Raw genomic sequence first — 24,778 nt, 5'->3', positions numbered from 1 at the left:
ATCCCAACTCTTTTTTGAAAAGTGAGACTTGGGTATTGTTAAAGTTAGCTTTTTAGGTCACTTTTAATTGACCCATAGTTTATTTTACCCTTAGGTTCCTTCCACATCAATATTATTCACAAAAATGAAAGTAACCCAACTATACACCAAAAGATGAATAACGAAAAAATGTGGGCATATACATCTATGATATAAAAGGAAATATTCACACACGTTACAACATAGATGAATGTTGAAAACATCAGATTAAGTGAAATAAGCAAATCAGAAAGGACAAATCTCCACTTGCACTTAACAAATTTCTTAGAATAGTGAAATTCATATAGACAAAGTAGAATGGTGCTTACCAAGGACTTCAGAGAGAATAATTTAATGCATAAAAAATTCAAAGATCTGGAAAGAGATGGAGATGATGCATACATTGCATTGTATAGTACAGCAGTTATAATGGTCACATAGTAAATTTTATGTTATGAATATTTTATTACAAGGAATTTGTGCTACAAAGTACAACTGTAACAAAAACATTGATTTTAGAATAAAACAGCCCTAAATATATAAATCTTGACCACCAATCATATACTGCATACAGTTAGACAAATTGTTATTTTCAAATACTCAGTTTTATCATCTAAAAATGGACAATGAATTTCAGAATTAAGCAGTCAAATGCTATTTTGGAGTCATATCCAGCAATGTTCAAAATTACTCCTGGCTCTGTGCTCAGGGATCACTTTTGGCAGTGCTCAGGGGAACCATGCATGATACTGGGAATAAAATCAGGTTTGGCCTTTACTATCTATCAGGCCCTTGAAATCTTAATACTAACAACTCTCTTTTATATGTAGATATCAAATGTGGTGCCTTCTCAAAATGATGGCTTTCATCCTAACTTTTAGAACTACACATGGTGTCTCACAAAAGCATAGACCAATGAATCCTGAAGCAAAAATGAACATTGTAAGTTACCCAGAAATAAAGGTTAAACTGCTTACAATAACAATGAACGATTCTCTTAAATTTTTGAACTATAAAATTGGATACATGGGATGGGAAAAAAAGAAAAACAATTTTAAAAATAGAAACAGTGTCATTATATTTATACATTCATATATTTTTATATGGGTCAAACTAATATTCCCCAGCTACTATTCTACAGTACAATGTATCTCCTTCAGTTAGTCTTACTCTCTGTAGCATTCATGTCATGATATTCATGTCTCAATAGAGAGCCTATAAGTTCTCACTCTTTATACACGTTTGTATATATTTCAGATATAAGATTCACTATATATGCAAATATATGCAAGCACATGAATATACCCACATTTAATTAAGATGTGAATGTATGAGTGATCAATAGCCAGAAAAATTTGATGGTGAATTAATGAAATATTTTCTTGAAGAAAGTGATTTTGTTTGGTTGGTTTTTTTTTCAATCTGTCAATACCTAGCATATTAGATTGATATTCAATAGATATTCTATTATTACATATAAGTATTTATTATGAATGAATTAGTGAAACTAATAGATTAGTGAAACTAAGCTTGAGAATACAAAATAGATTACAAATGACAAGAAATTTAATTGCCTAGCAAACAAATTTAACTATTTATTTTTTTCCTTAGAGTCAAATTATTTCTTACTGGGGCTACCCAGATGAAAAGTATGATGTTGTAACTGAAGATGGCTATGTCCTTGGCCTTTATAGAATTCCTTATGGGAAAAACAATAGTAACAATTCAGGTAATATTTAATCCAATATAAATTGGTGATGTGAGAGGAATAGAAATTCTTAATTTTTGTATTTATTTTTATCAAATTTAAGATAAGGGGTTTTAAATTAATTGAAAAATTAACTTCTCTGTAGACTAGAGACTAAACATAATGGCTGCTCAATACCTTTATTGCAAACTACAACACCTAATCAGAGAGAGAGAACGAAAGGGAATACCCTGCCATAGTGGCAGTTTGGGGTGGGGGGAGACGGGACTGGGGAGTGTGGGAGGGATGCTGGGTTTACTGGTGGTGGAGAATGGGCACTGGTGAAGGGAAAGGATCTCGAACTTTGTATGGGGGAAACATGAGCACAAAAATGTATAAATCTGTAACCGTACCCTCACGGTGATTCACTAATTAAAAATAAAAAAAATTTTTTAAAAGTATGTCATATAATATACGAATATACAACATATTCGTATATTATATGACATGAATACAATACAATGATGCAATGTTTTTAGCAAAATAAATATTGGAAGATAAAAAAAAGAAAAATTAACTTCTCACATTGCAGAGATGTTTAATTGCCTTAATTCATAGATGTCTTCAATTATACTACATTGAAAAAGACACTTTATTGACAATGAAAATATGAGCAAAACAACACTGATAGAACTCTATCAAAATAAAAAGTTTCTTCATTGCAAAACATCACAACTAAAATTAAAAGGCACACCATACATCTGACAAAGTACTAATATCTAAGATATATGGAGCACTGTTGTCCAGTTGTTCGTAGATTTGCTTGAGCGGGCACCAGTAACATCTCATTGTGATACTTGTTACTGTTTTTGGCATATAGAATACACCATGGGTAGCTTGCCAGGCTCTGCCATGTGGGCGGGGTACTTTCGGTAGTTTGCCAAACTCTCCAAGAGGGACAGAGGAATCGAACCTAAGTCAGCCACATGCAAGGCAAACTCCCTATTCTCTGTGCTATCGCTCCAGCCCATCTAAGATATATAAATCCCTAAAATAAAACTCTACAACAACAACGAAAGAGAGTAGTAGGAGAGGAGCTGAGTATAGATACTTCCTCAAAGACAGATGGAAAGCAGATAAGAAACTATTTATTTTGTAAGTGATTATCAGGGAAATGCAAATCAAAATAACAATCTTATATCACCTTACTCTGGTGAAAATGACCGATTTTTTTTTTTTATTGAGTCACCATGTGGAAAGTTACAAAATTTCCAGGTTTAAGTCTCAGTTATACAATGCTTGAACACCCATCCCTTCACCAGTGCACATATTCCACCACCAAGAATCCCAGTATAGCTCCACCCCGCACCCCATACCCCTAGCCCCCCCCACGCCCCTAGCCCCCCCTACCCTTAGCCCCCCCCCCGCCTGTGTAACTAATAAATTTCACTTTACTTTCACTTTGATTGCATTCAATATTTCAACAAAACTCACTATTATTGTTTGGAGAGTCTCTCCCCTAAAGTCGGACCTGCTGAAAAGGAAGCATTAGATAATTTGTTTTCCATTGCTGAGAATGAAGAGGTATGAGGTCGAGTGACCACACTTAGTGGCCTCTTGGTTTGGGGTTTCTGTATTTTAGTATTTTAGTAACTGAGTCCAGAGAGATATCTGCCAGAAGTTGCATCATTGCCAACTTGTACTTCTCAGTTACATTATATTCCACATATGAGTGCAATCTTTCTATGTCTGTCTCTTTCTTTCTGACTCATTTCACTCAACATGATACTTTCCATGTTGATCCATTTATATGCAAATTTCATGACTTCATGTTTTCTGACAGCTACATAGTATTCCATTGAGTAGATGTACCAGAGTTTCTTTAACCAGTCATCTGTTTTGGGGCACTCTGTTTTTTTCCAGATTCTGGCTATTATAAACAGTGCTGCAATGAACATAGAAATACAGATGCCATCTCTACTATACCTTTTTGCCTCTCCGGGATATATTCCCAGGAGTGGTATTGCTGGGTCAAATGGAAGCTCAATTTCTAATTTTTTGAGAATCGTCCATATTGTTTTCCAAAAGGGCTGAACCAGTGGGCATTCCCACCAGCAGTGAAGAAGAGTCCCTTTCTCCCCGCATCCAAGCCAACACCGGTTGTTTTTGTTTTTTGGGATGTGGGCCAGTCTCTGTGGTGTGAGATGATATCTCATGGTTGTTTTGATCTGCATCTCCCTGATGGTTAGTGATGTTGAACATTTTCTCATGTGCCTCTGAGCCATTTGGATTTCTTCTTTGGGAAAGTTTCTGTTCATTTCATCACCCCATTTTTTGATCAGGTTGGCAGTTTTCTTCTTGTGGAGTTCAACTAGTGCATTGTATATCCTTGTTATCAACCCTTTATCGGATGGGTACTGCATAAATATCCTTTCCCATTCTGTAGATTGTCTTTGTACTTTGGTCACTGTTTCTCTTGAGGTGCAGAAGCTTCTTAGTTTGAGATAGTCCCATTTATTTATCTCTGTTTTCACTTGCTTGGCCAGTGGCGTGTCAGCTTTGAAGATACCTTTGGCTTCAATGTCGTGGAGGGTTTTGCCGACCTTGTCTTCAATGTACCTTAGGGATTCTGGTCTGATGTTGAGGTCTTTAATCCATTTTGATCTGACTTTTGTACATGGTGATAGGTGGAAGTCTAAGCCCATTTTTTTGCTGTAGCTGGAAAATGACCTATTTTTAAAAGTCCAGAATCCAGTGCTGATGAGTGTTAAAAAACAAAACAAAACAAAAGCCTCATTAACCATTGATGAGAATGTAAACTGGCTCAGTATCTGTATCTGTATCACTGTCACCTCATTGTTCATCAATTTGCTCAAGCGGGCACCAGTAACAAGAAGTCTCACCATTGTGAGACTTGTTACTGTTTTTGGCATATTGAATACGCCACGGGTAGCTTCCCAGGCTCTGCTGTGTGGGCAAAATACTCTCGGTAGCTTGCTGGGCTCTCTGAGAGGGGTGGAGAAATCAAACTCGGGTCTGTGGAGTGCAAGGCAAAGTCTGTATGAGTCCGGTTCAGTCTCTATGAAAAATAATATGAGTACTTATAAAAAATTAGAAATTGAATTACCACATGACCCAATGATTCTATACCTTGACATATTTTTAAAAACAGTCATTCATTATCCATTGTATCACTATTTCTAACAGCCAAGTTCATTTTATCACTATTTCTAACAGCCAAGTTCCATAAGCAACCTAAGTGGCCAACAACAGATAAGAGGATAATGAAACAATGTACACAATGAAATATGAATATGTGTAATGCAGATGTATATTAATATGTATGGATACATAGTGGGTTTATATACACATACACATATATTATTCTTTGAATTTAAGTATTAACTTTTTTAACTATTACATTTAAGAAACATAGTGTCAGCTTTTTATTTGGGTCAGTCTCAGCTTTTGATTTTGGTGTTGACATTATATCACAGTTTTTAAGGTTAGACTTCTGAAAATACTTGCCTCATTGGCTCTCCTGAAAATGAGTGAAGCTAGGATTGCTGGTGTAAATATTTATGGGGCCAAATTGGAATAAGTTGTAAAACCAACCTTGTCTAAAGTGATGAAAAGATTGGAGGTCCCTGGAGATCAGATCCTTCACCTGAAGAGAGCAAACGCCAGCATAGCATCTGCTGGTTGTTTCACATAGGGAGACATGTCAGTTTGGGAATTTTTTTAATGTTTAAATGTTCACAACTTGCTGGAGTGATAGCACAGCAAGTAGGGCGTTTGCCTTGCATGCAACTGAGCCGGGTTCGATTCCCAGCACCCCGTATGGTCCCCTGAGCACTGCCAGGGGTAACTCCTGAGTTTAGAGCCAGGAGTGACCCCTGTGCATCGCCAGGTGTGATCCGAAAAGAAAATAAATAAATGTTCACAAATAGTTCAGGGTTTTTGTTTTGATTTCTAAAATCAGGGACCGAAGCAATAGCACAGTGGGTAAGGCGTTTGCCTTGCACGCGACCAACCTGGGTTTGATTCCTCTGTCCTTCTTGGAGAACCCGGTGAGCTACCAAGAGTATCCCGCCCACACTGCACAGCCTGGCAAGCTACCTGTGGCATATTTGATATGCCAAAAACAGTAAAAACAAGTCTCACAATGGAGACGTTACTGGTGCCCGCTCGAACAAGTAGATAAGAAATGGGACCACAATGATACGGTGCTATAAATATATTTATGTTACATATATACAAATGATGGGCTGGAGTGATAGCACAGCGGTAGGGCGTTCGCCTTTCACAAGGCCGACCCGAGTTCAATTCCTCCGCCCCTCTCGGAGAGCCCGGCAAGCTACTGAGAGTATCGAGCCCGTGCGGCAGAGCCTGGCAAACTACCCGTGCATATTGGATATGCCAAAAACAGTAACAATAAGTCTCTCAATGAGAGACGTTACTGGTGCCCACTCGAACAAATCGATGAGCAACGGGATGACAGTGTGATATACAAATGATGAATGCTACTCAGCTATAACAAAGGATTAAAAATTTGCTTTTTGCTACAACTTGGGTGAAACCAGAGGGGGTCATATTTAGTAAAGTTAGTCAGAAGAAGAGAAGTTAATCTCAATCTTATGTGGATTATAAAAGAAAATTCAAGAAAATTGCCAATGACTAATGAAAAAACTCTTAGATTCACTCTACAGAACTGAGTCTGACAGGTGAAGGTGAAATGTTGACAAAAAGGGACAGTTGTGTACAGATATTGAAAATTCTGATGGTAAATGTGGTGCTGTAATATATATCACCAAAACAATATCAATATATTTGTTAATCATAATATCACAACTTAAAAATATTTTTAAAAGAGCCTAATTTTACACTAGCTTCCTGTTCACAGTTTTTTATAAAAATATATTTGATTTGTATTTGTATCTTTATTTTTTGGATGGTCATACCCAGTAGTGCTTCAGGGCCTCTTCCTGATCTATGCTCATAATGGTTATTGAGGAACCATGTGATGTCAAGAATATAATCCAGGCTTCCCAAATTCAAAGCACATTTTTCATGTGCTCAGTTTATATTGAGCTATTTCTTCAGTTCCACTAATGGTTTTAAAGTAGAACTGGAGAGATAGTACAGTAGGTAGGGCATTTGCCTAGCATGCAGCCAAGCAGGGGTTGATTCCAGGAACCTGCTATGGTTCTAAAGTTCACTCAGGAGTGATCCCTTAATGCTCAGGGGGTTCCCTGAGCACTGCTGGGTGTGGCCTAAACAAATTTTTTAAAATGTGATAGAAGGTCTGGAGAGATAATAAAAGGGTTAATGGTTAAAACACTTGCACGCAGTCAAGCCCAAGTACCATACCACATACTGTCCTCTGAATGCTTCTAGAAATGACCCCCAAAGCACAGAGCCAATGGAAGCCCCTTAGCACTACCAGGTGTGAGCTGACCCCCCCTACAAAAAAAAATGTATGGTGGAAGATAAGTTATTCCCTTTATTGTTATTTTTGTGACTCAATTTACTCATCTGTGTCAGTTCTCTAGAATTGCTTTGATAAATAGGGTGATGAGTTTAAAATGCTCCAAAGCGCAGTGACTTTATTCTGTAGATTTAAAGAATGACCTGCAAATGTTCTGTCTTCATGGTTCTTTCCTATAGTAAGAGCAAAAGAGATCAGATTGTAGCAGTCTCACTACTCTTTCTTTATTCCATCCCACAACAGACACTTTAGAATCAACAGAGTATAGTGTAAAATGCATAGAATTTGTCCTTTTGGTTAAAATCCTAAACGTGCCACTTACTAGTCGAATATGTAACAGGTAATTTCTGCTTATCTTCTAATGGTCTATAGGGAAAACAGTGACGTTATTTTTCTCCTATATTTTCTCCCTGACAATTTTTTTTAAGTAAGAGTTTTTCTTACATTATTTTACATTCTCTCACATTCTTATTTTAAACACTAGGGCAAAACTTCAGCAAAAACATTAAGTTGAAATAATTTTAATCAATGTAATGTTGGATCCTTGTAAAGGTCATATCTGTTAGAAGAGAAACGTTAACATAGATTTAACACAATTACAAATCATTCTTGAGGGTGTAATCTAATTTTGCAAATACTATACTAAAGGGCTTTCTGATAATTTTTAAAGACAAGTGCCTTAAGAGTTCCTTAGAAGCAGAGTCAGAGACAGATTTATTGTGGACCACTTGCAAGAGAAAGTTAAGTGGAAGTCAAGACAGGGTGGGAAGGAATTAAAGAAGGCCAGAATTTATTAGAAATATAATCTAGAGGACTTTTGAATCCGAGAATTGAAACATAGAGGTGCTCTAACCTTGAATTTAGAGAGATTTTTGCTTCATACAGTCATTGTCTGAAGACTATCCTTACCTTAGAAAAGAATTCTGACATCCCAAAGAAATCCCATTTATCTGGAGGCAGTTATACTGAAAAAAAGGAAATGGTGAAGAAAGCAACTCACCATCACTAAGAAAAAGGCCCACAGACTTAGTAAAAGAAATCTTGATCCACTTGTTTTCCACTTCAGTAGATCTTATCAATCAAGGCAAAGCTTTTCCAGGATTCTAGAAAGATGGTTGTTAGTGAAGCAAAGCTATTGGAATTGATCCTAGTGTCATAACTGATACTCTTAAATTTCTGCCTAACTCACCCATCAATGTTTTCCTACTCTCAAGACCTTTCCTAGAAATACTCTCTCAAGTTCCTTCTGTTACATACTCATAAATTAGGCCACTTCTGTGGTTCCTAGAGTTAAAAAAAAAACAAAACAAAACTCTTTTTAGAGTTCATAACTCTTCTTCAGTCAAGTCATCCTAGAATTTAGCCAGAGGTAAAGATCATGTTTCTTCAATCAAATGTTAGAATTTAACCAGAGTCCTACAGCCTTCTCAGACTCTGAATATGTAATGCTTCAGTGCAGGGAATTCAACCTCCCTGAAGTTTTACTCTTCTTAGAGTTCGTGATGTTCACCTATATTTATCCCTGAGCAATAGGAACTGAAGTGTTTAAATTCTGTAATTTGAATTGATGATTGATTTCTCTGGGTATCTTGTTTTCTATTTAAAACACCATAGGCATTCCCTAGACACACTTATATTTTCTCTGAAACTTTTGCCATCAGAGATACTGTACAAGCCAGCCAGCCTGGGAACAGGAAAGGCATTAGGAACAAGACCTAAAGATAGGGACTTGTAAGTATGGAACGTCACAAGAATGTCCTGATGACCTGAATACCTAGAACCTGCCAGATAATCTAGTTGACTAGACATCAGAAAATAATCACTCAATCATCCTCTCCACTGTTTCAATGACTCAGAAATGCTTATCTACTCACATGCACTCTTTGTTTAAAATATAGAACAGGGGAAAGGTTTCTGCCTTTCTCTGAAATCCTTCTTCAAGAGACCCCTCCTCAAATCTTGGAGCTTCCTGCATTATTTCCCATTCTTTTCCTTCTCTTCAATAAAGATTTTTTTTCTGAATTCTACCATTTGACATCCAAGCCCTCGTTTTCAATCTTGACTTCCTGAGGATAAGGACCCGAGTGCCTGTGCCCACTATAACACTATCACCAATGATAGGGCCATTGTCAGCAAACCAGCAGAAATCCAACTTCCAAATTGTCTGCTGCTTTCATCATTTTTAGTAGTATTTCTTAGGCTAAGTTACCTAGAAGTAGAGACTTTGACAGGTATTTGAGTGCACATGATTTACTGAGAATCTCATGGAAAAGGCAGTGGAAAGGAGTTAAGCTATGTTGTCTAGAGATTGAATTTTAGCCTGGTCCTTTACAGAGACAAAGGACATAAAGTACATCAGGGTTGATCCAAGTTTGAATCCTGGAAGTCAGTCTTTTGTGTTTTGTGTAAGATGGTCAAAGAAAAGGCTCTCTTCCTCCTCCGCCAGAGTGAGAGCCATCATTTAGCCAAGAAAGCTAATAACTTCCTCTGACAAAAGAAAATTGTATATAGTTGGCAACTAACACAACAACAAAAGAATAGGATTATCAGCCTAGTTAATGGGTTCTGTGCAGAGTTTCATCAGGATCATTACAGTAGATGACAATATATGAATTACATGTGAATGGCAACTTGGAGCTTAAAACAGTTCTGGGCACACCTTATATAATCATTCTCAAAATTATTGGAGTAAAGACTAAGACTGGAAATTCCATGAGATGACTAAAGTGATTGACATGAATATGGCTGAGGAAAATATGGTTACACAATTATTTTATACAATTTTAAAAATGGGAAAATCATCTAAAGGATGTTTTATCCTGTATGTTACTTAAAAGTTGTCTGTGCCTAAAATACTATTAGACATTTAAGTAATCTACAACTTTACACATTTACATGTGAAGTAGAAGTGACTGTGACCTATTACGTACTTGGTCATTTGGAAAAAATCCACCCATGAGTCTATACATTAACCAACTCTGATATGTAGTGGGATCAAGCATTAATAATTTATCCCATTTATGCAATTCTTCAAAGTCTCTGAATTGTCATGTATTAAAAGTTTGTACTTTAGATAAGATTTTTACCTACTTTGTTTATTTCTCCCCAGCTGAGAGACTTGTTGTGTACTTGCAACATGGGTTGTTTACATCTGCCAGCAGCTGGATTTCTAATTTACCCAACAACAGCCTGGGCTTTATTCTGGCAGATGCTGGTTATGATGTATGGATGGGTAATAGCAGAGGAACTACCTGGTCTAGGAAACACTTGTACCTAAAAACAAATTCTGAAGACTTCTGGGCTTTCAGGTACAAATAACATCAAGTATTTTGAAAGTATTTATTTTATCATTGTGAATTAAATAAAACAAAATGATCTTTTCTCTCCTCGTTGTTTTCAATACACTATCAAATTTATATAAATATTGGTCTGGTATTTATGAGAGCTTGCTTAGTTTAAAGCTCATTTATTTCTTAGTAGTATGCTTACTGACTAATCCCCACCCTTGCCTGAACTCTTCTTTCACCCTGTAATCCAGTTTTCCTTTCATTTTTTAGAATATATAAATGCCCTCTTTATAAAACTAAAGTGGCTAATTTATTTCCTTATAATTTTGTTCCCTCATAAAAATATATATATTTTATGAGGAGAGCTGGCAAGCTACCGGGAGTAACTTGCCCGCAGAGAACAGCTTGGCAAGCTCCTTGTGGCGTATTCGATATGCCAAATACAGTAACAAAAACAGGTCTCATTCCCCTGACCCTGAAGAGAGCTTCCAATTGTTGGGAAAAATGAGTAAGGAGAGGCTGCTAAAATCTCAGGGCTGGGACAAATGAAGAGTTACTGGCACCCGCTTGAGTAACTCGATGAACAATGGGATGACAGTGACACAGTGATACATAAATCTTTATTCCATTGGGACATTATACTACAGAACTTGATAATACTCAATGAAGGTTAAAAATTACTTTACTTTTCTACTCATCATCTTCAAATATAAATATTACATTAGTAGAAAATAATTTTTTATTTTCCTTTCGTAGTTTTGATGAGATGGCTAAATATGACCTTCCAGCCTCCATTAATTTCATTGTGAACCACACAAAGCAAGAAGAAATATTTTATATAGGCCATTCGCAGGGCACAACTATTGGTATGTTTAAAAAAATTGCTAATATCCCTCAATTATTTTTAAAGTTTTTTTAAAATTTGTAGACATATTTATTGAGTTGTGGGTACATTTCTGGACAATACCAACAGGTAAGAGCCTTTTGATTCCACATAGCAAAATTGAGACACAGTATAGCAGTCTTGGAGGCTTACATTTTTTATTAGACACTCATTTCTAGTTACTAAGTGTTGATTGTAAAACAGGTTGTTGTTTCATTTTCCCCCAATGCAAAATAGTTGGATATCCATCTTTTTTTTTAATTCTTTTATTAATTCACCATGTGGAAAGTTACAAAGCTTTCAGGTTAAAGTCTCAGTTATACAATGCTCAAACACCCATCCCTTCACCAGTGCACATATTCCACCACCAAGAATCACGATATACCTCCCCCCTTCCCTCCACCTCCCCAGCCCCCCACCCCGCATGTGTAACTGGTAAATTTCACTTTACTTTCACTTTACTTTGATTACATTCAATATTTAAACAAGAAAATTCACTATTATTGATTTGGAGTTTCTCCCCCCTAAAGTCGATCTGCTGAAAAGAAAGCATTTCGTAATTTGTTTTCCATTGCTGAGAATGAAGAGATATGCGGTCAGGAGGCCGCACTAGCAGCAGCATAGTTTTGGATTTCTGTATTTTAGTAACTAAGTCTAGTGAAATGTCTGCCAGGAATCACAACATTGTAAGCTTGTACCTCTCAGCTACTTTATATTCCACATATGAGTGCGATCTTTCTATGGAATACTATGTAGCTGTCAGAAAACATGAAGTCATGAAATTTGCATATAAGTGGATCAACATGGAAAGTATCATGCTGAGTGAAATGAGTCAGAAAGAAAGAGACAGACATGGATATCCATCTTAAAAGCAAAGCAAAATTATTGCTGTCATTCATTATACAAATATGATGTTCATAATTATTTTTCTTTTTAAAAATACAACAGGGCTTATAAGCAAGAGGCTTGGAAATGTTACATATGTTTTTGCCTTTTGGGTGGATTAAATTTAAAGCCACACAAAATGAGGAAAGCCAACTATATTTGAAGACTTAAAAAGAACATTTCTTTTTCTTTTCTAATTCACATAACAAAAATGCCTCTAATGTAAAAAATTCTCTGAAGGAATAAAGTTCCAAAGTGTTTCATAAGTTCTCAAACTTGTTTCTACTGTGAAAGGCAGAACAGGCCATTTTATAATAGGAACCAAAATGAAGGAGATGTGTGTGTAAAAGAAATTTATTAAGATGTCAAAAAGGTGAATTTTACCATTTGTTATATAAATGACTACCAACTATCCATAAGATATAACCTAATATTTAATATTTTCTATTTGAGGCTAAGAGTAGCTTTAAAATATGCTAGAATTTATAAAAAGCAGCTTCAATTTCTTGAATTTTTACCTAAAGATTAAAATTCACCTCTAAAAAATGTTCACTCGCCTCATTTTTATGTTGCCAGTAATATGAATGTTGAACATTGCTTTTAGTTTTTTAATCTACTGTATTATCAAACTGATTTGTTGCTCAATTATTATCATTCATAGTCTATACATTGTTTGTTGTTTGTTTGTTTGTTTGGGAGGCCATATCAGGTGACACTCAGGGCTTACTCCTGGCTCTGTTACCAGGGATAACTACTGGGAGTGCTCAAGTGACCATATATAGTGCCAGGGATCAAACTTGGTCAGCATGTGCAAAGCAAGTGCCGTATCAGCTGTATTTTTTCTCTAGCTATATACATTTGTTTTAAATACAAGCAATCATCTTTATATTGTAATTGATATGTATGTATCAGGGGCCAGTGAGATACTGTATGGTGCTTGCCTTGCTTGTTACTGTCCCCACTTAGATCCCTCTTCAGAGAACCACTTGGGGTCACTTCTGAGCATAAAGCCAGGAATAAGCCTTGAGTACCACTGATCATCCTAGAACAAAACAAACCCAAAACAAATATGCATGTCTCATACAGACCAGATTATCAATAAAATTGGGTTATGTTTGATAAGTGAATGAGTAAAAACAAATGAATAATTTTTCAGAGCCCGTTGAACTTTTATTAACCATGGTGTTATTTTTCACATGCTAGTAATTGCGTTAAAATAGTTAATTTTCACCTTCGTTTTCTTTCAGCTTTTATAACATTTTCAACAATGCCAAAGATTGCTGAAAAAATCAAAGTTTTTTTTGCCTTGGCACCAGTTTTTTCCATTAAACACATAAAACTCCCAATAGTTAAAACTGCATACAAGTTGAAGACACTCATCATGGTATGTTATTTTATTTTATATGATAGATAACTCCAAGTAGAATTATACTGTGGTTTAAAAATAGAATACACTCAAACTAGTAACTATCAGAGGAAAGAGAAGAGTAAATCTAGTTAGCAAACTAAATTATACGGTAAAAAAATGGAATTGAACTTTTGTCTTTGGATTTGGACTTTTAATGGCAAAACAATATTATATATATGTATGGGATGTATAACTATTAATATCTGAACCTATATAGTACTAAAATGCAATGTTACTTTAATAAATTATTTTAAGTTAAAAACAGTGTTTTGACTGTATTCAGACAGCATCATGCATAAATTAAATTTAAAATTTTTACAATAGATTCTCTATTTGTTTCTAAAAGAAATAACATATGCTCATGATAGCCTCAAATATCTCAGTGTGGAGAGCAAACCCAATAAACAAGTCATCCTATATCTTACTTCAAGTTTTGTGTGCAATTTAAATGTTTTAAACTATTATGATATTGCATTTGGTTTTGAACATAGTGAGCTCAATAATGATTTTTGATCTTCTAAATATAGATATGATATAAATTTATTTTACAGGGTATTTCTCACAAGAAAGAGTTTTTGCCTAACAGTCCATTTAAAAGATTTCTTGGTTCGACCTTATGTCCACTAAAGATTTTTGGCGGAATGTGCCGTAATATTTTGTTTATGATGACTGGAAATCATACAAACAACTTAAATATGGTGAGAATAAGTTTTATTTGAAATTTATTTTGCCAGTTTAGAAACAAATTGAATTTAATTTTGCTACTTTTGGAAGCTGAAGTATATTAAAACTACTTATATTTCGATCTTTTTTCAAAACTTAATTTTCTGGATTTTAAAATAAGCTTGTTTTTGAATAACTTTGGTTTATAAGGTTCTTATATTTTAGGGATACAAAAACAACTTTCAAAACATATGTGACCATCCACAACTACCACCAAAGAACCCGAATCACCTGACTATGTAAAATTAAACTCTCTCCCTTCTTTCATCCCCTCCCACTCTGATAAACTCAGGTCTGCACTCAAAGATCAAGGATTTCTCTTTATTTTCTTATTCTATTCACTTGCTTTGGTTCTTTATATCCCACATATAAATTATCCATTATTTGTCTTCCTCCTTTCTAAGTAATTTTGCTAAGCATTACTTCCTAGAATTTCTTCTGTCTTTGCATAAGGCAACATTTCATCTTTTCATCCCCATGGTGTATTCGATATGCCAAATACAGTAACAATAATGGGTCCCTTTCTCCTGACCCTGAAGAGCCTCCAATATGGCACCATTTGGAAGGACGAGTAAGGAGAGGCTGCTAAAACCTCAGGGCTGGGATGAATGGAGACGTTACTGGCGCCCACTTGAGCAAATCAATGAACAAAGGGATGACAGTGATATAGTGATTTTATATATTACTGATCATTTTTATTAGATTAATGACTATCATGCTGCTGTGTTTTTTTAGTTGTCTCCTGCTTCTGTTCATTACTCATTTTTTACTTCTGTGTTAATCAAGTATGTTTTATCATGGCAGTTTCTCTCATCAGATTTTTCATGCTTTCAAAGACGTAGTTGTGTATATATGTACTCTCACTTTTTCTTCAGTATGAGGTGATAGAACACACTATTTAGAAATTAAACAATAATTTCTACGTTAATGCAAAAATGTGTGTTTAATAAGTACATTGATATATCATTTGGGTATTTAAATATTTTATTTCTAATTAAAAATTATTAAACCTTAATTTATTTAAAAGTTCACTTGTATCACTTGTAGTCCTGTTGATCTTCGATTTGCTCGAGCGGGCGCCAGTAACGTCTCCATTTGTCCCTGTCGCGAGCTAGTGCAGCCCACTGATATCTGCTCACTCCAGGAAGAGGAAGAGCCTCAAATTGTTCATTAATTCATTAATTCTGAACCCTGAACGAATTAAAAAGTTATATATAAATATTAAATATATATCAGGACAAATAGATATCAAAGGTAATAGAAATTGTACAAATTATTTTTAAACCCAGAGTCGAATGGACGTATATATGACCCAAAACCCAGGAGGAACGTCTGTTCAAAATATTCTCCACTGGAGTCAGGTATAACTTTTAAAGTGCCTTTCAACATAGTTGTACCTAAAATTTCATAATTTATCTCATCATTCTAGGGATCATGCCCCAGAATGGTAAATATGAAATTGTAGCATATTTGTTGTATATGTAACATTTTTAATTTTAAAATGTGTGAACATTATAATCATAATTAAATACCCTAAGAAATTATCAGAGAAATAAAATTATTTGTTATATTATTATAAGTGTTTAATTATTAATGTGTTTGATAATTATTATGTGTGGAGTGATAGCACGGCAGGTAGGGCATTTATTTGCCTTGCACATGGCCGACTGGGGTTTGATTCCTCCGTCCCTCTTGGAGAGCCCAGCAAGCTACCAAGAGTATCACGCCTGCATGGCAGAGCCTGGCAAGCTCCCCATGGTGTATTTGATATGCCAAAAACAATAACAATAAGTCTCACAATGGAGACGTTACTGGTGGCTGCTCGAGCAAATCAATGAACAATGGGACAACAGTGCTACAGTGCTAGTTTCAAATGAGAACATGTAATTTGGAACAATAAATAGGTATCTCTTTTGGTTTGGTTTTGTTTTGGGTCACACCCAGGGGTACTCTGGGGTTACTCCTAGCTATACACTCAGGAATTTCCCCTGGACATGCTTGACGAGGCATCTGAGATGTCAAAGATCAAACCTGGGTTGACTGCGTGCAAGTGCAGTGCCCTACCAACTGTACTAGCTCTTCAGCTCCTAACCGGAGTATCAGTTAAGCCAAGTTTATCACTTAACTTGCACAAAGATTCAAAGTGAGGAGTGAAAATATATTTCTCAAGCATGTACAGTGTTGTGAATCAATGTTACCTCAATGTACATATGTAAAGATTAAAGAAAAACAACAGTAAATATCCAAAGTTTAAAGAAAGTAAAGCTCACCTGAAAAAAATAAATGTAACTAACACAAATTTTCTTGATGTCCAATTCTCACTTTGTCTTATATTGAATTGTGAACTCTTTGAGACCCAGTAGTAAATTTCATTAAACTGTTTACACTCTATTTCTAAAGTCAAAGTTTATGAATATAGCTAGTACTTAAGAATATTTAGTTTATTTCTGATGATAGCCAGACCAGAAAAACTACAAAATTTTTGCATTTATGTTATTTATTTTAATGATATTTATCAAATACTATCCATGTGCCCTCTCCTGTTTTATGCTTATATCTATGAACAAAATAAATATTCCTGTTTCCTTTAAACTAAGATTATAGGAGCAGATATATAGATACTTAACAATGAGTGTAGGATAACATTGCTGTGTCTTTCCCCCCTTGCCAAAAGGAGTTTAGGCTTATCCCAGTCACACCCATCAAGGTCACTCCCATTCCTTTGTTTAGCTGTAATCACTTCTCTATGCTCTCTTCCCTAAAACAGTTAATCAGCTTTTTCCCCTAATCAGACTCTGTTAATTTGTAAGGTCAGACCTTTCTAGAACACTGAATTTATAAGTTAATATTGCCTTTCTCCTTTCCTTATGTCTTTTGAATAATTTACTTTAAAGCAATGTCCTTTTTGTATAGACCCAAGAAGACAATATTATGCTTTTGTAACTTGGGATTTAATTGGCTTCAAATATTATTATTCCTGGGCATCTGCTTTCTCCACTTAAGCCTCACTTGCCCTCAGCTCCTAGCACCCCAAAAGCAGGGTCCTGACGAGGGACGGGATGGATCCCTGGCATCGAGATGGTCTGGCCAAAGTGCCTAATTCTTAACTATAAATTAAGAGCTTGATCATGGACAAATGCTGTCATGATACAAAAGTAATGACGAGACTAGGACCCTGTTAGGGATAGGAAAGACAAATCTAGCCTGAGTGCTGTAGTCTGAGATTGAGATGACCCCAGGAGAGCAATTCTATAAGCTTAATGCATTTCTTATTGTGTCCATACAAAATGATTAATATTATGAATGCTTATATGTTTGCTGGACAAGAAGAGGAGAAATACACTCATGAGACTCTGCCCTTGGGTTGATCCTTCTGCTGAAAGAGAATCTGTCCTAGAAGCAACATCCCCAGAGGGGAAGAACTTTACCCCTATTGATGGTGACCACACCTATGTGTAAGCCCCAACCCCCTCATGCTGGGGGTATTTAACTAGGCTGTAATAGTGGGTTGGGGGCGAGATCCAGGGGGAGATCCAGAGACGGGAGAGAAGCTGAGAGAGAGAGACAGGAGATTGGAATAAACGGCAACTGATCAATCAACTGGCTTGGCCCTCATTTTCCTCCTCCGTCTGTCCCATGTCCTGGGCTGCTCCAGCTGGGCGAGTGGCCCAGAACCGACCCCCGAAACCCGGGGGTTGGCTGACAGGGAGAGCCGCCCCACCCTGGCAGATGTTTTTTACAAATGAGCACAGCAAATAATTAAATTATTTAGAGAGTATAAAAGTGGTGATTACAGGTGAAAAAAATCAAGGAAAAGAGATTAAGTATGCCCCATGGTGAGTTATAGTATTAAACTCAAGATCATGCGTCAATGAAATGGTGACATCTGAGAGATTTAAAGGAGTTGAGGTTTCCTTTGTAAGAATATTTCCTTAGTTAGGAGTATTTCCAAGATATGCACCCAAAAGGCCATTGTTGTTGAAGTGAGTTAAACTCAAAACAAATAATGGTTATGAGGTTGTGAATGTTAAGGAATGAAGCAAAGGATGGCTTCTGGGATACATTAATGAATCCAACATGATTCATGGGCTGGAGTGATAGCGCAGCGGGTAGGGCGTTCACCTTGCACGTGGGCAACCCGGGTTCCATTCCTCTGCCACTCTGAGAGAGCCCGGCAAGCTACTGAGACTATCTCACCGGCATGGCAGAGTCTGGCAAGCTACCCGTTGTGTATTCAATATGCCAAAAACAGTAACAAGTCTCACAATGGAGACGTTACTGGTGCCCGCTCCAGCAAATCGATGAACAATGGGATGACAGTGACAGTGACAGTTGTTTAAAGCAAAAGCAGACAGTGAAATATCATCTTGGTCTTAGTCCAGGACATAAATTCTTGACCTGTTGATGCAGCCAAGGACTTCTGGGTACTCTGATATTACCTCCAAGCACACAGGTCCCCCTTTGGATACTCAGAGGCTGTATGTGGGTAAAGTACTCCAAGCGTGGCCAGGACTAATTCCTAAGAACATAGCCAGGAGTAACCCCAGAGTATCACCAGGTGTAGCCCAGCAAAAAAAAAAAAAAAACCAAAAAAAAACCCAAAAAGAGATACCTAGTTTATATAAAGATGATAGAATCCTATTCCGTAGATTCCTCTCTCTTCTTTTATGTCTTCTTATATCCAAAAGTATGGAAGAGCAATGAAATCTACCTTCACATATCTGCAGACCGACAGCAAAGATATTATATGTGCAATGTGTCCTAACTTGTGACCACAACAATAAACAAATAATTTAGTTGTTTTAATTTATCTTTCAGCTTTTAAATTCTACTCAGTTGAAAGCTTATGACTGGGGAAGTCCTGATCAGAATATGATTCATTATAATCAGGTACACACAGATGTTTAAATTATTCTCTTGGTTATCTTAAGTGATTTTGGTGTAGATAAAGGCTCCTCTTTATAACCCAAGAATATTGTAACACCATGAGAAGGACCAGCAGATGAAGACCCTGTTGACTCTTATCCCTTCAGTCATGGTCAACCAAACTAACTTTTCCATGTTTCTTATGTAATTGAACAGCAATTGTCTTGGATAGTCCTAGAAAAATTATAAAATAGTAGAATAATCATTTTTCAAGAGGATAAATATTGTGTTTAGAAGATAACAGTATGCTTATAATAATCCTGGACTTGTTTAAATAAGAAATAAAAGGTACAATATAGCTCTTGATCCTAATTATGCCTGGGAAGATAAAAGAAATGCACGCAATAACTAGGAAAATAGTTAACTATAAAGTTAAAGATTGAAAAATGTATGGAATTATAATAAAAATGTATTAAAACTCGTCTGCCTACTTCATAGTTTTTACTTCCTCATCACACTTTTCTGCCACAGCAAAACTCCATGGCTGATGTAGTTTGCTCATGAAAAGGTCTGAAGTAAAATATAAAGGTAAAATTCAATAAAATTAGATTTGACCTTGATTGTCAACATTAATCATTAGTAAACATTAGCAACTGAGCCAGAGAGATAGTTTAGGGATAAGGCATTTGTCTTGCAAGCAGCAGATGACCCTGGCTCAGTCTCCAGCAAAGCTATGATTCCCCCAGGCAGTTCTAGGAGTGATCCCTGAGTACAGAAGCAAGAGTAATCCCTGAGCACTGGAAGATTCAAAACTCACCCTTTAAAAGATCAAAAAAAATATTAAAGTTTTATCAGGGGCTGGAGCAATAATACAGCGGGTAGGGCATTTGCCTTGCATGCAGCCTACCTGGCATCCCATATAATATAGTCCCCGAGCACCATCAGGAGTAATTCCTAAGTGCAGAACCAGGAGTAACCTCTGAGCACCACTGGGTGTAACCCAAAAAGCAAAAAAAAAAAAAAAAGGGAAAGAAAAAGTTACACAATTACAGAAATGTTTGTTTAAGACACTTCAATGCTTTATGAATAAAACTTAAATAATCTCTTTGAAAGGTTTGAATATTCAGATTTAGGTAAAACTCTAACTTTGATTTTTATTTCATTTCTATTTATTATCTATTCTTCCATAGTCTCTGCTTTCACAGTGATAATTATCCTAGATTCATATTATTTAAAAATTATCATATTTATCACATAAAAATTAATAGAATCTATGTGTCATCCCCTGTGAAAACTTATTTTTAATCACTTTTATTTAGAAAACTGCTCCATTCTACAATGTAACAAAAATGAGTGTTCAGACTGCAACTTGGAGTGGTGGAAATGACTTGTTGGCTGATTCTGAAGATGTTCAAATTTTGCTTTCTCAAATTCAATACCATATTTACCATAGAACGATTTCTTCCTACAACCATCTAGACTTTTTGTTTGGATTAGATGTATTTAATCAAGTTTACCATGAAATTATTAATATTATTGAAAATAATATTTAAAGTATTATGGTACTCTGTGATGAAGGATCTTTATAATTTCTATTAAAATCCAATTAATTTTCTAACTATGTATGTTTCCAGTTATTTAAATAAAGTCTTATTTTTCCAAAATAATTATTTATTTAGCGATTCTCCTAAGCAGTGCCTCAGTGGCCCAGGGTCTCCTCCAGGTGATTCTTGGAGAACAAACCTGACCAGTGATTCAATGCCAAGGCCGAAGAATGCATTATTGTCAAAACCCTGCAGTGCCAGAAATTATTCAGTCCACCCCTAGGATGTTCAGAGGACCTCCAAGGTCACTCCCAACAGGTGCCTCAGGATTGCACCTGACAATTCTTGGGGGTGGTCATGTGGTGACGGGGATCCAACAAGATTAGCTGCATGCAAAAAAATCATCTGATCCCTTGCACTGCCTCTTCACAGTATTTTTAAAGCAAAATCGAGTGTTTTAAAACAAAGAATTTTGAAACAGAAGTGGATTTCTTGCTGAGCAGCAATTTTTTTAACACACAGCTCTTTGCTCACTACCAAATATGTTAAACCTTGTTAGTAAACTAGTAGAATGAGATCTTTTGTTACTGAAATAAAAAACATACTAAGAATAGATACATAAATATATGTATCTTTTTCAAGAGTTCTTGAATGTTAATAGAATACAAACATGTTAAAGTTTAAGAAAATTAAATGAAATTAATTTTAACAATATGCTTAAATATAATAAATATATACATTAATATATATTTATTCTATGCTGAACTCCCAGGGAAATACAATAAATGATCTCATTTTTAAAGATAAAAAGTATTGTAAAGTTACTTTATTGAAATTAACCTATATTTAATTATTTGCCAATAACTTAAACTAGGGTGGGGGAGATAATTAACATATACATCCTTGGGTACTGTTTCAAATAAAGCAAATAATTATATAATTTATGCAATTCATATGGAATTTGTTTCAGGTGCTTATCATAACTAGTTTGGGATTTCTGTCACTGTATCACTTTCATCCCTTTGTTTGTCGATTTACTCGAGTGGACACCAGTAATGTCTCTATTACACTCAGCCTGAGATTTTAGCAGCCTCTCTTTACTCGTCTTTCCCAAAGGTTGTAGGCTCTTTTAGGGTCAGGGGAATGAAACCTATCATTACTGTTTTTGGCAAATTGAATACACCGCAGGTAGTGGATCAACATCAAGAGTATCATGTTAAGTGAAATGAGTCAGAAAGAGAGGGACAGACATAAAGGATTGCACTCATTTGTGGAATATAAAGTAACAATGGTAGACTAACACCCAAGGATAGTAGAGATAAGAACCAGGAGGATTGCCCCACGGCTTGGAAGCTGGCCTCACATACTGGAGGAAAAGGCAGCTCAGATGGAGAAGGGACCACCATGTAAAGGATCCTTGGAGAGCCCACTCGGGATGGGATATGTGTGCTGAAAGTAGACCATAGACTGAACGTGATGGCCACTTAATACCTGTACTGCAAACCACAACACCCAAAAAGAGAGAAAGAAGGGAATGTGCCTGCCACAGAGTCAAGGGTGGGTGGAGATGGGGAGCGTGTAGGAGGGATACTGGGATTATTGGTGGTGGAGAATGGGCACTGGTGGAGGGATGAGTTCTCGATCATTGTATGACTGAAACTTAAGCACAGAAGTTTGTAAGTCTGTAACTATCTCGTGGTGATACATTAAAATACATATATATTAAAACTTATAAAATATACCAAGTTATGTCCACATTGATCTAGAAATTTAATGTAATCTTTATAAAAATTGTAGCATATTTTATTGATATTGATAAATATTGGGGCCGGAGCGATAATACAGCTGGTAGGGCATTTGCACTACATGCGGACGACCCAGGTTCCATCTCTGGCATTCCATATGGTCCCCAAGCACCACCAGGAGTAATTCCTGAGTATAGAGTCAGGAGTAGCCCCTGAGCATCGCTGGGTGTGATACCCCCAAGAAAAAGCAAAGAACAAAAAAAGAAAAGATAAATATTTAGTGTCTGTTTTCAGACCAGACCCAGCAATGTTTTTACTTTATAGGGCTCATTCCAAAACAAAAGAAGCTAATGATTTACTCTCTGCTCTGAGGTGTCTCTGCTTGGGCTCTCCATGCATAGAACAGTCAAGAAAAGGGATTTTAAGTTCTAATAGTTTCTTCATTCTGTCTTATCAGACCATTTATTAATTGTCTCCAGAAGAAAAATCTAATCTTAATTTTGCATAAAACTGGGGATACTGCTGTTCAGAGGGTCTTTCCAAACATTTGTTGGTCTTATGATTTCCTGGAATTTACTGTCTGTACTCCTGGCCCCTGCTACCTATCCATAAGTAACTAAGTAAATTCAATTTTTTCTCATATGATCAATTCTATCTAAAAACATTAATTTATCATATTATCTAATGCTACTTTTAAAGCAACTTTTGTTATTTTGGGGGTCATACCACACCCTTCTCTATTTAGGGCATATTCCTGTCTCTACAGTCAGTAATCACATTTGGGGTACCAGGGATCAAACCCAGGTCAGCTGCATGCAAGACAAGGTCTTACCTGCTGTCTCTCAGACTCAAAATAAATGAAAATGTAATATCCTATTTCTTTGTTATTTTCATTTAAGTCATTACTTCCCTGGTAGAAAATGAAGGCTGCAATGTGACAACTTCTCTGACCCCAAGATGTTAAAATTCTACTCTCAAAATTGCCAACTCTAATTCACCTCAAGAGGCTATCATGCCAATATATTTTATAAATAACAATAATGGGCCAGGGATGTATGTGTGTGAACTTTAGGTTTGATTCCAAAATGCCACTGGAGGTCACCTAAGTATAGTTAGGTGAGAACAGAAGACAAATTTTTCACATTAAAACCTAGACAATTCCATTTTTTGGAATATATTAAATGTGCGGACTGGAGTGATAGCACAGTGGGTAGGGCGTTTGCCTTGCGTGTGGCCGACCCGGGTTTGATTCATCTGTCCCTCTCAAAGAGCCGGCAAGCTGAGAGTATCTCGCATGCATGGCAGAACCTGGCAAGTTCCCCATGGCATATTCAATATGTCAAAAACAGTAACAACAAGTCTCACAATGGAGATGTTACTGGTGCTCACTCAAGCAAATCAGTGAACAACTGGACAATAGTGCTACAGTGCTGCATATTAAGTGCGATGTTGGCCAGAGTTCTGCCAGACCCACCAAGTGGCCATCAAACCAAACTTGATGCCCACTTGGTCTTCTCAGCATGGGAGTTAATTCCCACCCCTCTCACCCCTTTGATTTCTCAGGGAGCCACAGACTCAGACTGGGATGATGAAGATGAATTCATCTTTGCAAGAAAGGAAAATCAGTCCTAAACCTTACACAGGGTTACTGAGTTCTTGTCTTACCTCGCAAAAAAGAATTTCAGGAGTAGACAAGCAGTGAAGTAAAACATTTTACTTGGAGATTTTTGAAGGTGAGGAGGAAGGGAAAGTGAGAGAGACAGAGAGAGAGACAGACATAGAGAGAGAGACAGAGACAGAGAGACAAAGAGTAACATGCTTCAGAGAGAACACAAGCATCTCCAAGGGAAGAGAGAGCTTTAGCTACAACCCAGCATTAGGTATGGAATCATGAAAGTATATACACCTCAAGAGGGGAGATGCGGGTGACATATGTGCTCTGCCTCCACATGTGCGTGGCCCCATGGGCACAAGCAGCAGATGCCCTCGGACAGCATATGGATGCCCTGCCTTTGCTCAAGGTGGCTATTATAGGGTTTTTCCAAGCCACCCCCATGTGGGTTTTCTAGCTAAATAAGAGTCTATTGCTGGGGCTCTCTGCCCAGACGAGACCCCGAGCAGCTGCACAGGAACAGCTCTTCCATTCCTGATCCTGGAGGCCCATTAACTACAAGAACCCAGCAGCTTCTTGCAGAAATGCCTCTAGACTGTGAACTAAGCTACGGCCCCATGCTGCCCCAGGAG

At 36.6% G+C, this 24,778-nt stretch overlaps 1 protein-coding gene across 2 annotated transcripts; it reads left to right on the top strand.

The window, feature by feature from the left end:
• The first annotated feature begins 933 nt into the window (after window positions 1-933).
• Window positions 934-20,798, top strand: LIPJ (lipase family member J). Of its 2 annotated transcripts, XM_004607497.1 has the most exons (9): window positions 934-960; window positions 1,630-1,747; window positions 10,303-10,501; window positions 11,237-11,346; window positions 13,496-13,632; window positions 14,208-14,354; window positions 15,669-15,740; window positions 19,198-19,269; window positions 20,565-20,798. In XM_004607497.1, exons 1-9 carry the CDS (start codon window positions 934-936, stop codon window positions 20,796-20,798), a joined length of 1,116 nt encoding a protein of 371 aa, XP_004607554.1. The 2 variants fall into 2 exon arrangements, with proteins under 2 accessions (XP_004607554.1, XP_054975402.1); XM_055119427.1 differs by lacking the exon at window positions 14,208-14,354.
• Window positions 20,799-24,778: the final 3,980 nt, after the last annotated feature.

The sequence above is a fragment of the Sorex araneus genome, chromosome 11 (genome assembly GCF_027595985.1).
Source record: "Sorex araneus isolate mSorAra2 chromosome 11, mSorAra2.pri, whole genome shotgun sequence".
Lineage (NCBI taxonomy): Eukaryota > Metazoa > Chordata > Mammalia > Eulipotyphla > Soricidae > Sorex > Sorex araneus.
Note: the sequence above shows the minus strand (reverse complement) of the source record. Positions and strands in the feature narration are given on the sequence as shown.

Bases quoted from the DNA above. Each gene is read 5' to 3' on its own strand.
- LIPJ (XM_004607497.1), top strand. From the start codon at position 934: ATGAATCCTGAAGCAAAAATGAACATT. The intron at 10,502-11,236 runs GTACAAATAACA...TTCCTTTCGTAG, and splicing joins GAAGACTTCTGGGCTTTCAG to TTTTGATGAGATGGCTAAAT. The intron at 15,741-19,197 runs GTATAACTTTTA...TTTATCTTTCAG, and splicing joins ATATTCTCCACTGGAGTCAG to CTTTTAAATTCTACTCAGTT.